The sequence below is a fragment of the Lissotriton vulgaris genome, chromosome 1_1 (genome assembly GCF_964263255.1).
Source record: "Lissotriton vulgaris chromosome 1_1, aLisVul1.2, whole genome shotgun sequence".
In the NCBI taxonomy this organism is placed as follows: domain Eukaryota; kingdom Metazoa; phylum Chordata; class Amphibia; order Caudata; family Salamandridae; genus Lissotriton; species Lissotriton vulgaris.
The window spans coordinates 830,742,943-830,755,217 of NC_141685.1; the positions used below are offsets into that span (position 1 = coordinate 830,742,943).

The 12,275-nt window shown below is 46.3% G+C and overlaps 1 protein-coding gene across 2 annotated transcripts in view; it reads right to left on the reverse strand.

Annotated features, from left to right (window-relative positions):
* Nucleotides 1-12,275, reverse strand: part of SLC44A3 (solute carrier family 44 member 3) — a 530,813-nt gene that overhangs the window by 122,921 nt on the left and 395,617 nt on the right. For both annotated transcript variants that reach the window (XM_086957367.1, XM_086957377.1), the window contains one exon: nucleotides 5,702-5,826. In XM_086957367.1, coding sequence (XP_086813493.1) covers nucleotides 5,702-5,826 — 125 coding nt within the window. The remainder of the gene's footprint in view (nucleotides 1-5,701; nucleotides 5,827-12,275) is intronic.

Sequence of the window (12,275 nt, forward strand, 5' to 3'; positions counted from 1 at the left end):
CTTGATGGATGAGTGACAGCCTTCTGGGCTACACGTAAGGAGGTGCTTTACTTCGATGCAATATTTTAACCGCTTTACGGTGTACAGATCCCCCGGTCAGATCTGAGCAGCTCTCCAGTCCTGTTTTATTTTTGTTATTTTTTAAATCTTAATTCAGAAATTCACAAAAACCTACAAGGACCAGCTAGAGAGTAACCCTGGGCGAAGCACTACGCTACGCTCGCGGAGTTTGCGAAGTTTGCGCAACTTCGCACTACGCGAGCTGCACGTAGCACAGTGCGAACACGCGTAGTGCAGCGTAGCGTAGTGCAGCGTTCATTTTTTGCTTGTTCGCGGTCCTGAACGTCATGTTCGCGACCGCGAGCAAGCAAAATGACATCTCGGCGAGATTCTCAACACGGGGAGGTCAGGTTTCTCATTGTGAGTGGTTGCGCATGCTCGCGACCGCTCTCAATGAGAAACTACCAGTTCGCGTTGAGAAAGCTGCTGCTCGAGTAATAATCTACTCGAGCAGCAGAAAACTACAGCTCGCACTGTGCAAGATGCCGTTTTCAATGATTGCACAGTGCCGGATGCTTGTCTGCACTGTGCAATCCTTGAAAACGCATCTTGCACAGTGCGAACATGCTACTACGCAGCTCGTGTACTGCTACATTAAGTTCGTGTAGTGCGAAGTGCACTTCGCGTAGCGCTACTTCGAGAACGACGCCCACCCTTACTAGAGAGTTCATGCGTTCACATGAGATAACTTGAAAAGAAGGCTTCATTTAGCTATTGAGTAACCCCTGATCAACCGGTCTTGGGGAAATGGAAAGCAGCATTGAAGGTCAAACAAGTTCACTCTTTGCTCCAAGGTCACGCATATCATGGTACACACCCAGGACCCTCTTTCTGATAGACAGCACCACTTGGAAGCATCTCTCTGTGAAAATTATAGGGCAGTGGTATGCAAACCCGAGGCTCTGGAGTGGCAGCTCAGCAGAGACGTGTTAAGGCGTGGGCAAAGTGGGCTCTGGCCCAGGGCCCCAGGGGGCCCCCTGATAGAGCCAGCTCTGTTCTGCAGAGAGTCTTGCCCTGATGACCTTGAATAATTCTGAAACAGATTGTTTTATATACCGTTTCCTTTAATTTATTTTTAATGTGAGCGAGGTCACAGGGACTAATACAGACATTTTGCAGAGAAATGTGTTTATATTTCATGCAACATCCATAAAAAGAGTTCATTTTAGATCAAAATAGGCCCTCACATATAAGAAATGGCAGAGTGTCACAGAGATGATTTGCAGTAATAGTATTGAGCTGCTGCTGTGTTACATTGAAAACACGTCACTGTCCCTCAATATAGAATGTAAACACACTTAAAAGTTGGAGAAGTATGCCTGGGCCATGTCAGAGACCTGGACAAAGAGGGCATGAAAGAGTTGAAATTGGATCATAAATTCAAACCTAGTCCTTACAGGGACCCCCAAAATTCGTTTGGCCCCGGGCCCCTAAAATCCTTAAGATGCCCCTGCAGCTCAGGGCACTTCACACAAGTCTTATGGGCGCCCTCCATAGCATTGCCAAACAGAAAACTCTGTAAGGAAGCAGGTGAGATAGCTTAGCTGGTCATTGGCCCTGCTGCAGGGGGGGGGGGGTACAAACAACAAATCACAGCCGTGTGTACAAACAGCAAGCCACAGAGAAGCCTCTTGCTAGGCAGGACAATCTTGTGTCTCTGCAAGTAAAGCACTACTGGAACCGGAAATGGTAATATCTAATCCCAAACTAATAACAGAGTAATACAATGAATGATGTACTATAAAACACAGCCTCCAATACATGTATGAAATGTTATGCGCGTAAGGGTAAACTCATACTTGCAGAGGTATCCAAGAAGCCATATTTCTTGCCATATTAACAGGGAAAACCCCTCTAACGTTTTTAAACATACACCGTGGTTAATATTCAAAGTTGAGCCTTTTTGTCAGCACTCCTTGCTTTTGCAAATAAGGAAGTGGGTATCCTCACCGGTTAACTTATTCTGCCCAAGATCACACCATGAGGGAAGCCGGAATCAGAACCAATGACTTCCAGAGACGACGATGGGAACCGGCCACTTCTCTGCTGTCGCATCTATCTGTAAATCTTTTCAGCGTTCATATAATCAGATAAGATGTCTTGTTTAATCATTGTGAGGCCAGTCCAGGGGAAGATTTTGCGTGGAATATGAACCACCGGTCGTAGTTCGTTTATGCACTGTGTATGTTTTTTAAATGTCACATTACAGCAGTTTCTAGCTGTTCTAGATAACACATTAATCTGGAGTACACTTTATAACTGCTCACGGGCCAGCCAAAAACACCAACTCAGGTGGTGACCCTGTTCCCTCTCTCCCAAGAAACGTCGATCTCCCACCCTCGGAAGTAGAACAGCGGCCTGAGGCCCCGCCTCTTATCGGCTATGACGTGTGTGCATTAAGACAGCACGCTCTGCGTACACTCTGCACAACGTGAACCTTCGTGGCATTCTCACGAGGTCAGATTTTCCACAGTCCTGGGCTTTTCGTGCACAGATCATCGTAAACCTGGCACGTTCACCAAATTGCTACAATTATGTTAGGACTACTACTACCAGAATGCATTGGGCTCTTATGCGGAAGCCAAAAACCGGCTTTGAGTGATTGTCCTAATTGTTGTATTGGCCGGGACATTAAAATACTGGTCATGCTGATAAAAGCGAGCCGGGTGGCAAGTCTCACTGGATTGCAAGTCGCGCAGAGCTGAATTCCCGTTTGGAGTTCTGTTCCGCATGGTTATCTGAGGTCCAGTGTTCCATCAACTGAATTTTGCTCGTGCGGGTTGTCAGAATCGATTCCAGCAGCCAGAAAATCAGCTTATAAAATAATTTTGGGGACGGGCTGTATTGCATTGGTACCCGTTCCTGGGCCCCGGCAAGGCATAGGGAGAGCATGGAATGCCCACATCCAGCCAATCAGCACTCTGCTCTACTCTTCCAATTTCCCACCCTCTATCCCATGCAGGAGTCCTTGCTGACATTTACCACCTGCGACGGCATGGAATCTCCGCGTACAACTCCTCACAACTTCTAATCGAGCCCTTTGTGCAATGTTTCACACTTTGATCCATAGCGGTGTCTGGAAATTTGATTGAAAAATGGATCCCGGCTAACATTTCCGTGAAGCTAAAATTTGGAGAAGAAAACCGCGTGACGGCATTATTGCCTCTGATCTCTGCCAGCTCGTGTATTTTACCGCCTCAACCTTTAAGATGCACCACAAAATCACGGCTTCTGTTATGGAACCATACCGGATAATGGCCGATTTTTGAGAAGAGATCATTCGAGGCAGAAATCCAACCACCAATTATCCTGGTCCACAAAATGGACCTTGCCTGAGACACAAAGCCTGCTCGACTATTCCAGGCAGTGGTGCCTCACTGGGACTTTGACCTCTGTGCACCGCGGTTGGATGGTTCTACGTTACCGCATATAACTCTTGGCGACCAGCTTTCATAAATTTCCCAGATAAGACATCTTGGTTGCTGCGCGAGGTGGATCCATTCTGCAGTGCTTGCTACATGCCAATCACCTGTCTCGGAGCCCGGACACCGTCACGCCGTCCCTAAACCAATAGAAAAGTAACAAGCACCTACGAGGACAGGGGGGGGGGCGGGAGAGGAACGGACGGCGGGAGGGGGCGGGAGAGGACACAGGGGGTGGGAGGGGGGCGGGAAAGGACACGAGAGGAACGGACGGCGGGAGGGGGCGGGAGAGGACACAGGGGGCGGGAGGGGGGCGGGAAAGGACACGAGAGGAACGGACGGCGGGAGGGAGGCGGGAAACGTGGGGACGGCGGGAGGAGGGACACAAGGCAGGACAGCAGCAAGCACGGCCCGGCCGGAGGAGACTCGGGGGCGTTCCCGGCGTCGCGTGACGTCGGCAAAAGCCAAAGAATCTCGGGAACGCCCCCGTGTCTGGTCCGGCATTGATGGACAGGCCCCTCGTCCAATGGCTAGGCTCCATTTATGGAGCTAGCCAATGGGACGGGGGGCGTGTTCCAGAGTGCCTTACTGTACTCAATAGATTTCGCTGGAGGAGGAGCCTAACGGCTCCGCCCCCCAGCGAAACCTAAAAATGCAAGTAGCTGACTCAAGAGTAGCCAGCTCCCTCGAGGCAGAAATGCGGGGAAAGGGACACCTTCACTCTGCTGCGTCTGTCACTACCTCTCCCAATGTATTTTTTTTAAAGAAAAAGATCAAGGGCACGTACAACATTTTTCTTAGGAGGGCATCCCCACTGTTGGGCCGCCCTTTTTCAATACTAGCCCTGCCCACTGCCTGTCGTGTTAGAATCAGACCCACCTATAAAACAGAAGCGGAATATTAACAGGGTGAACGTGCTCGATGATTTTCAAAAGGGAATTTAGGGGTATTTCAAAGTATTTTAGAAAACATGTGCTAAATCATGAAAACTATAGCACAACTTTAAAGAACATGTGCTACAAATCCAAAGGATCTGAAGAGACAGAAAATGAAATATTCCAGCATTTATGTGGTGTTCAAGCCTTAACTTCTCATGGGATTATTGGGGTTTAACCTACGCTAGAAGTCTGAAACAAAAGCATCAAAACTATTTTCCTACAAATGAGCTAAATAGCGAAGTGCATTACAGGCAGTCAAAAATAGGATTATGTAATTTCACTTGGCAGTAATGATATACTCTATTAATTATTATGGCAATCAGCTTGGAAGTGGTGTGGACTAAAAATTAAAAGTTATACAAATCGCATAATCATAACTGCTAAAAAGGCAGACCTGTCACTCGGTATTACAGTTGCCAGAGTGCTCGCTCTGTGCATAACGTAATTTTCCAGTACTAGGCTTTCAACTAACAAGCCAAATATATTTTGGAAGTGGCAGTCTTTATTTACTCCAATTAAATTAATTGGATTAACAAAACTGTAATCAAAAGGAAAAAACAGGATTCAATATCTGCTGTTTGGCGTACATGAAGAGATCCTGTTATTCTACTCTGGGATTATACTTTTTTGTGAATGAAATACGATTGCACAAGTACTATCTATCTCATTGTCTTTTTTTTCCTGTTCCACGATAGTTAGCTGTTGCTTAATGACAGCTGTGCTGTATGCATTTGTGAACAATCCGGAAAGCACAGAATCCTTGACTATGGGCCTCTCCTCGATACTGACTTGGTGGACAAAGAAAAATAATGGTTGGCCCATCCATAAACAGATAATAGAACAAAACACTGTCACGTTATATTTTACCAGACAAATTGGTATACAAATATTTTTTTGAGAAAAAGTAGTAAAGTCAGACCATTCAATTACATCATTTTAACCTTTGACCACATCTATCAAATAAAGAAGAGTATTTAGCCAGTTCAATATGCCCTCCTTCATTACGTGCTCTCACCCCAACCAAAGTGTGCTCCACATTCTGTTTTGGTTTTACACTTCCATAATCTTTCTGATTTGAAGGAAGAAAACCCTCACATGTACCCCTATTTACGTTTGCACTATTTAAGACACAAAAGTGCTTAAAAGGTAATTCATTTTGTATCATATTTTTAGTTATTAAGCAAAAAAACATGTTTTCACTAGTATAGAAATCTGTTTTTATTTTGTAGGGTTTGCCATTCATACATGAGCATAAAAGGTGCATAACAAATAGGCGCATACCGTAACCACTGTTGCGATAATAGCAAATCCAAGTAAAAATTTTGCATTTTCTTTTGCTGTTTCCAATTCAATTGATGGATCATTGATATGATCATAATATAGCCACCACAATACACCTGATACAACTGAAAAAAATGAGAATACAAATTAATCATCACATTACCAAACAATACAAACAGTCGTAGTAAAAGAAAAATATTTTTAAACAATTCATGAAAGCCATAGGCATATGTGCTTTCACATACAAACACCATGCAGATATTAAGACATTAAACAGTACCTAAAACTAAAAGAATAAAAACTAGGACAAGACCCGCATTCTCCAGTGATGCATACTTTGCTTCAAAATCAGATAAGTGTATGCCACCCACCAGGATGATTAAATGTTTGCGCTTGCGAATCTCTACTGAATTACTAGGTCTAAATATATAGATTCTATTTATAAACCCCTTTGTGTCCACATCAAAAGCCTTTGTGAAAGATGCCGGTCAAATCATCATGGTAGACGGCAACACATTCAATTTAATAGACCACATTGTAATCACGTTATAAATGGAATCCTCTAATGCAAATAAGCATTGAGCTATTCTTGGAAAACAGAGAGAGACATTTTACAGTACCAAGCACGTTTCCAATTGAACAAGACAGTCTAGCACTTCAGAAGAACTTTCTTAATTTATGAAATAATTATTATCTTCTGGCAAATGAGACAGCCACGGGCTGTTCATTAGCAATATAAATGACTTAATTGTTTATGCGTAAAGATGAAGAAATGTGTATTTTCCACAAATGCATGACAAATACTTAGAAGAGGTAAACAAAAAAAAATTTTGAACTGGAACATTAGAGGCACTGAATTAAAGTGCACAGTGACTGAACTAATGGTCACTAGACACTAAATTGGTAATGAATACAATCAAAGAACAAAGTAACTTTGTACGATGTTTGAGTCAGAAATCAAGATCGGCACCAACTTGCATACTTGTATATGAAGAATATAGATAAGAACATCCGGAGAACAAAGATAAGATCATCTTGCTACGTTATAAGAACTTTAATTTGAAGGATAATCTCTTTTCACATAATTTCTTGAGATGAGACACTGCAAAAGATTATTACTTCACAAATCCAGAATAACTTTAAGTTTTAGACTGATGCTATCCTAAGATCCTAAATAACCCAGAGAAGGGATGGTTCGCTCAGAAGAACTGCTGAAATACAAACCAAAAAAATGAAACCACACTGGGGACAAATTAGAAGTACAAATAATGTGAGTGCGGGCTGCAAATGCCAATCTCTGCATCAAAAGAAACAAACATATGAGATTAACTTGCACCAGTTTGTTTACCAGTAGGAAAAAAAACAACCTAATGGCTTACCATCTTCATAGAACTTATCACCCTCTCAGAATGTTCACAGATGTAAAAATTGTTTTATTACAACCAAATTTATAAGGATAGAATAAAAATGCCAAGGACAAAATATCTAGCACAAGACTTTCACGAATTACAACACAAAGAATACAATTTATATCATAATGTTCATGGTATCTAGTATACATGAGAGTAGGAGGCAAGATGGCGGCCAGTCGTCTGGTCGAGTGAGCTGGTACTGGCGTCGCTCCTCTCTCCAGGAGCTGCTCTCATGTATGCTGTATAGCGCGAGGTCTTAATTGGTGCTGGACCCTTACCTTGTTGCGTGGTGGCGGAGGATGCTTTGGCAGTTTTTCGCTTCTCGTCGTGACTTCCAGAGGTGGATTTTGGCGCGCTCCCTCTCAGGTGGCACTCTATTTGTGCATCACTGGGCTCAATATATCCAGCCGGGACAGTCCGCCCAGCCCCGCATCGGCAGGATGCCTCCGAAGAATCAATTGAAGAGCCTCCCGCGGGCTGTAGCGAAGTCCGCTGCAGCAGCAGCAGGAACATCGGCGTCTACTCCAGCCACAGCCCGGTCTATCCCGCAAACAGCTCTAGCAGTCCCGGACAACTTGAAAAAGGTCCAGACAGGACCCAGCAAAACTACAAAGCTGGGAGCAATTCCGGTTCCAGCCATGTTCAAACCGCGGGGGAGTTCTGCAGGGAAAGGCGCTCAGAGCCCTGCAGTCTCCCTCACGGTTACAGCAGAGCCCGCAGTTGCAGCTGAGACCGGTAAGACGGACGCCGTTACTTTGTTTCCTTCTTCCACAGCAGCGAGTGGAAAAGATGTCGGGGGTAAGCTTGCAACTCTAACTGTGCAAAGTGACGATACACAGTCTGTGGATAATTCTCCGGGGGTACCCTCATGCATGGACTCCGTTTCGGGCTTGGAGGCACTTTCAAAGGGGGTTCTGGGAGATGTAGTTCCACAGGGCCCAATGCTTTACCCGCAGAACGTTGCCTCTCATAATGCTTTACTACAGATTCCAGCACCCTCCGTAAGTGCTGACGGAGACATAGATGATGATAACTTTTTTTCTCTGTCGGAACACACGGGGTCATCAGCGGAAGATAACGGGCTGGACAAAGAATGGACTGACGATGATGAGGGTAGTGATTTGGGTGATTGGCGCACCAATGAGGTATTGAATTCTATTACCATGTCTAACAGTCTTTCCACAATCCGCAAGGCACCTCAGGACCCTGCGGTAGCTGCGCGCTCTCTCACTTGGGACTATTCATTTTCTAATCAGCCAGTGTTACAAAGCATTGCTCAAGATCAAATGCCCTATGCTCTGGAAACTAACATCGGCTCACCCCCAGTTGAAATATCGCTGGCCGTAATTTATCAAACCATAATGGCCCAAGAGAAGAGAAGCGCCAGGAAAGTGCCCGGGCACAGGGGGTCTGTTGCAGGGTTCAAAACTCCCTGCGTAGGGTTTTCAAGACCTGCACGGATATAGCTTCCAGGGTTAGGGAGGCAGAAACAAGGATATCTACATTGGTAGACGACTTGGTGGCGCAAAAAAGCACGTTGGATGAAATCCAGTCACAGAGGGTGGACATTCAAGGGAAACTCGTTGACATTCAGAATTGGGCACAGAGGAACAATTTAAGAATTTTGGTGGTCCCTGAGGGGACGGAAGGGTCAGACACTCGTCAGTTTGTTGTTGACTTATTTTCAGAAGCTTTCGCAGAGGTGAAGGATTGGGACTTGCGATTGGAGATCCAACGTGCCCACCGTTTCCCCTTCAAACCGAAGCATCGCCCCGGCCAGGCAGAGAACAGGCCCGCGCTATTTTAATTTGCATGCAAAATTTTTTAGCAAGAGAAAAGATTTACGATCTAGCCAGGTCTGATAGGCAAAGGTCGGGAAAAGGCTGTCAGTTTTTTGTGAGGCGGGATTTCTGTCCAGCCACGGTAGAACGGAGGTAGCAGCTCCGTCAGCTGATTATCCCTTTTCAATCTAAGGGGGCACAGGTTTTTTTGCTTTTTCCAGCTAAGCTTAAAATCATTCATCAAGGCCAGACCAGATACTTTGAGTCAGATTCAGGCCAAAGCATTTTTGGATTCACTGAAATAGATCAATTGTTTTGGTTTACAAATTTATATGTCTCTATCTTTCTTTTCTCTTTAAGCTATTAGCAGGGCTATTGCTCTCACTGGGATGAATAGAATTCTCTCAAATATTTTTGGCAAGTTTAGGTGGCCCCGTCAGTGAGTAGCCCTCTCTCTGGCTTGATTTTTTTTGCACAGTTAGCAGTATACTTCGGGGGGTTCTCGCTCATACCAGTCTCGCCATCACTGGAACCTCGGTTCCTGCCTAGCTAAGGGGGTGGCAGGGGTAAGGGAGGGGAGTGGGTGGTCTGCAGAGGGGGGGGAGGAGTGGGAGGGACGGGTTGGTGTTGGGGCGCATTCAAAAATAAAAAGCTTGAAAAATGTTTTTTATCATGGCAATCATGGTAATGATGGATTAAATCAAAGAAGAATTGTAATTTTGATGTTTTCTTTAAAGATTTTTAATGGCGTCAATTAGGGTAAGCTTTGCCTCATGGAATGTATGTGGTTTAAATAATGGGAAAAAGCGCACCTTGTTTGCACGGGCAATTCAAGCACTGCATTTAGAAGTGATGTGTCTGCAGGAAACCCATGTTCCCTGGAATAAGAGGGAGTGTCTCAAAATCCCTGGGTTTGATTTAATAGTATGCTCACAGCAGTCCTCTATGATTCGAGGTGTCGCAATCTTAATGAAACGTGGGTTGGGTTCTTGCTTAAGAACTAGCCAAGATACCGGGGGGATATGGGCAATAGCTGAGTTGTTGGTTAATGGTTCTCCCCTGACGGTCTGTACAGTGTATAGTTGCAATTTGGATGATCCTGCGGTATTAGATCATTTAAATGTGGAACTGGCTTTATGGCCCCAGCCCATCTGTCTTTGTGGGGATTTTAATATCAATTTACCTGCAATCTTCAATGTGGTAGGGGGACAGAACTATGTGGGTCAGAAACCCAGAGTATATAGAGCTTTACAAGGTTTAGTCCAAGAACATCTTATGACTGATCTTTGGTTTCATCATTGCAAGAATGGAAAGGGGAGACCACTCGGTCACCCCGAACGTATGGATGGGTGCCCCGATCCCCCGGGAAACCGTTGCGGGCGGGGGGCATGTCCCGGCCGGTATGCCCATAGCGGCGTGGTCGGAGCACGCCCCCGCCGCCTAAAAGGGTTGTCCTAAACACCCGCCAAGAAAGGCCGTGTACCTATGGGCGGGATGGGGGCGCGGCCCCCGCCTTCTCGCTGCTGGATAAAAGGCGCGGGAATACAGGGATGCGTCCTCTTGTTCCTGCGCTCTGAAGGCTGCACCACTCGTCGCTCGTGAGCCCTCAAGGGAACAAGCTGCAGTTTTTGAACGTGTAATCGTTGTTTTTTCTGTTTCAGTCGTCAAGGCGTAGCTGGAATCCAAGTCACTTCGGAAGGACAGGCTGAGCTAACGTTGAACGCGGACATGCCTGGTAAGAAGACTGGAAAGAGCTCTGAGATGGAACGTATGCTGCGCACATTGGTGAACCAAGTGTTGGCGATGGACAGTAAGTTCGATAAAGTAGACCAGCTGGGTCGCGGCTTAGCGGCCCTCAGGAAACAAGTGGAGGCCCAAGCGGGGCCCTCGGGGTGACCTAAGAGGATCGTAGGGCCTGCTTTGCCAAACATCATCCCAGGGGGGGATAAGGGGAAAAGGAAGAAGGGAAAAGCGGGTCCTAGCGAGGCCCCAGTCCAGATGGAAGTCCCACCGGTCCCAGTAGCACCAGCGTCCAGCCCGGTACCCACACCGGATGGGGGATTGCCAATCCCTGTGGTTATCACACCGCTGGATGACAACCAAATGCCTCCTGAATTAGCGCTTCAGTTGGCGGCTGTGTTACCTTGGTTGAAGAAGGGAGCGGGGGGATCCGTGGCTGTAGAAGACCCGGCCGAAGAAGCTAGACTGATTATTGAGCAGTTAAGGCAGACAAGGGGTGCTGGGGCGGCGAACGTGCCTTCTATTTCTCCACAGGTGCCGAAGGTGGTCGCTGTCGAAAACCAGAATAAGTCGACGGACACGGCTGGAGGTGCGGCGGAGGCCGGTAAGAGATCACTCCCAATGATGAGTGAGGGCGCGGTACCCTCAAGGTGGGAAAGCTTGGCGCAACATATTCCCATGGTTACTAAGGAGATGGTGTGGTCCAATAAGTATATCAACATGTTTTCATTGTTAACTGATCATCGAGAGTTAGAATATGCCAAGACTCAGAAGGATTTATGGCACCCCAGTGTATGGCGGGCAAAAATGGCAGAATTCAGGGTCGAGGAGTCAATGATGAACTGGATCAGGGCCTTTTCTATTTTTGTAGCGATTATCGCTGAAGGTACACCAGAAGTGTTGAGTGACCCCCCCCCCTTTTCTGAATCGTTTTTGGCCACTATAGGTGTGGCAGGGTATACTCAGACATGAGTCCCTTTCTCACTGCACCATCAGGATTCAAGCAAGCCGGGCCGAAGACGGCTGAAATGCCAGAAACCGGTCCCCGGTAGCTTGTCTCCTTTCTGGTGAAGAATTGGCTTGGTAGTTTAGTCTGCCCTGTTCCCATGATGCACTGGGCCAGGGACAGACTGATTTGCATATAGCCAGGTTCTGAGCTGGGATGGTGCAGTGAGATAAATAACGGTGATGGATCAAGCCCGGATCTTTGGACTGGGTAAGAGTGGTCTGCTTAATTCAGACACTCTGTTCATCACCACCCCCTTTTCTGAATCGTTTTTGGCCACTATAGGTGTGGCAGGGTATACTCAGACATGAGTCCCTTTCTCACTGCACCATCAGGATTCAAGCAAGCCGGGCCGAAGACGGCTGAAATGCCAGAAACCGGTCCCCGGTAGCTTGTCTCCTTTCTGGTGAAGAATTGGCTTGGTAGTTTAGTCTGCCCTGTTCCCATGATGCACTGGGCCAGGGACAGACTGATTTGCATATAGCCAGGTTCTGAGCTGGGATGGTGCAGTGAGATAATTAACGGTGATGGATCAAGCCCGGATCTTTGGACTGGGTAAGAGTGGTCTGCTTAATTCAGACACTCTGTTCATCACCACCCCCTTTTCTGAATCGTTTTTGGCCACTATAGGTGTG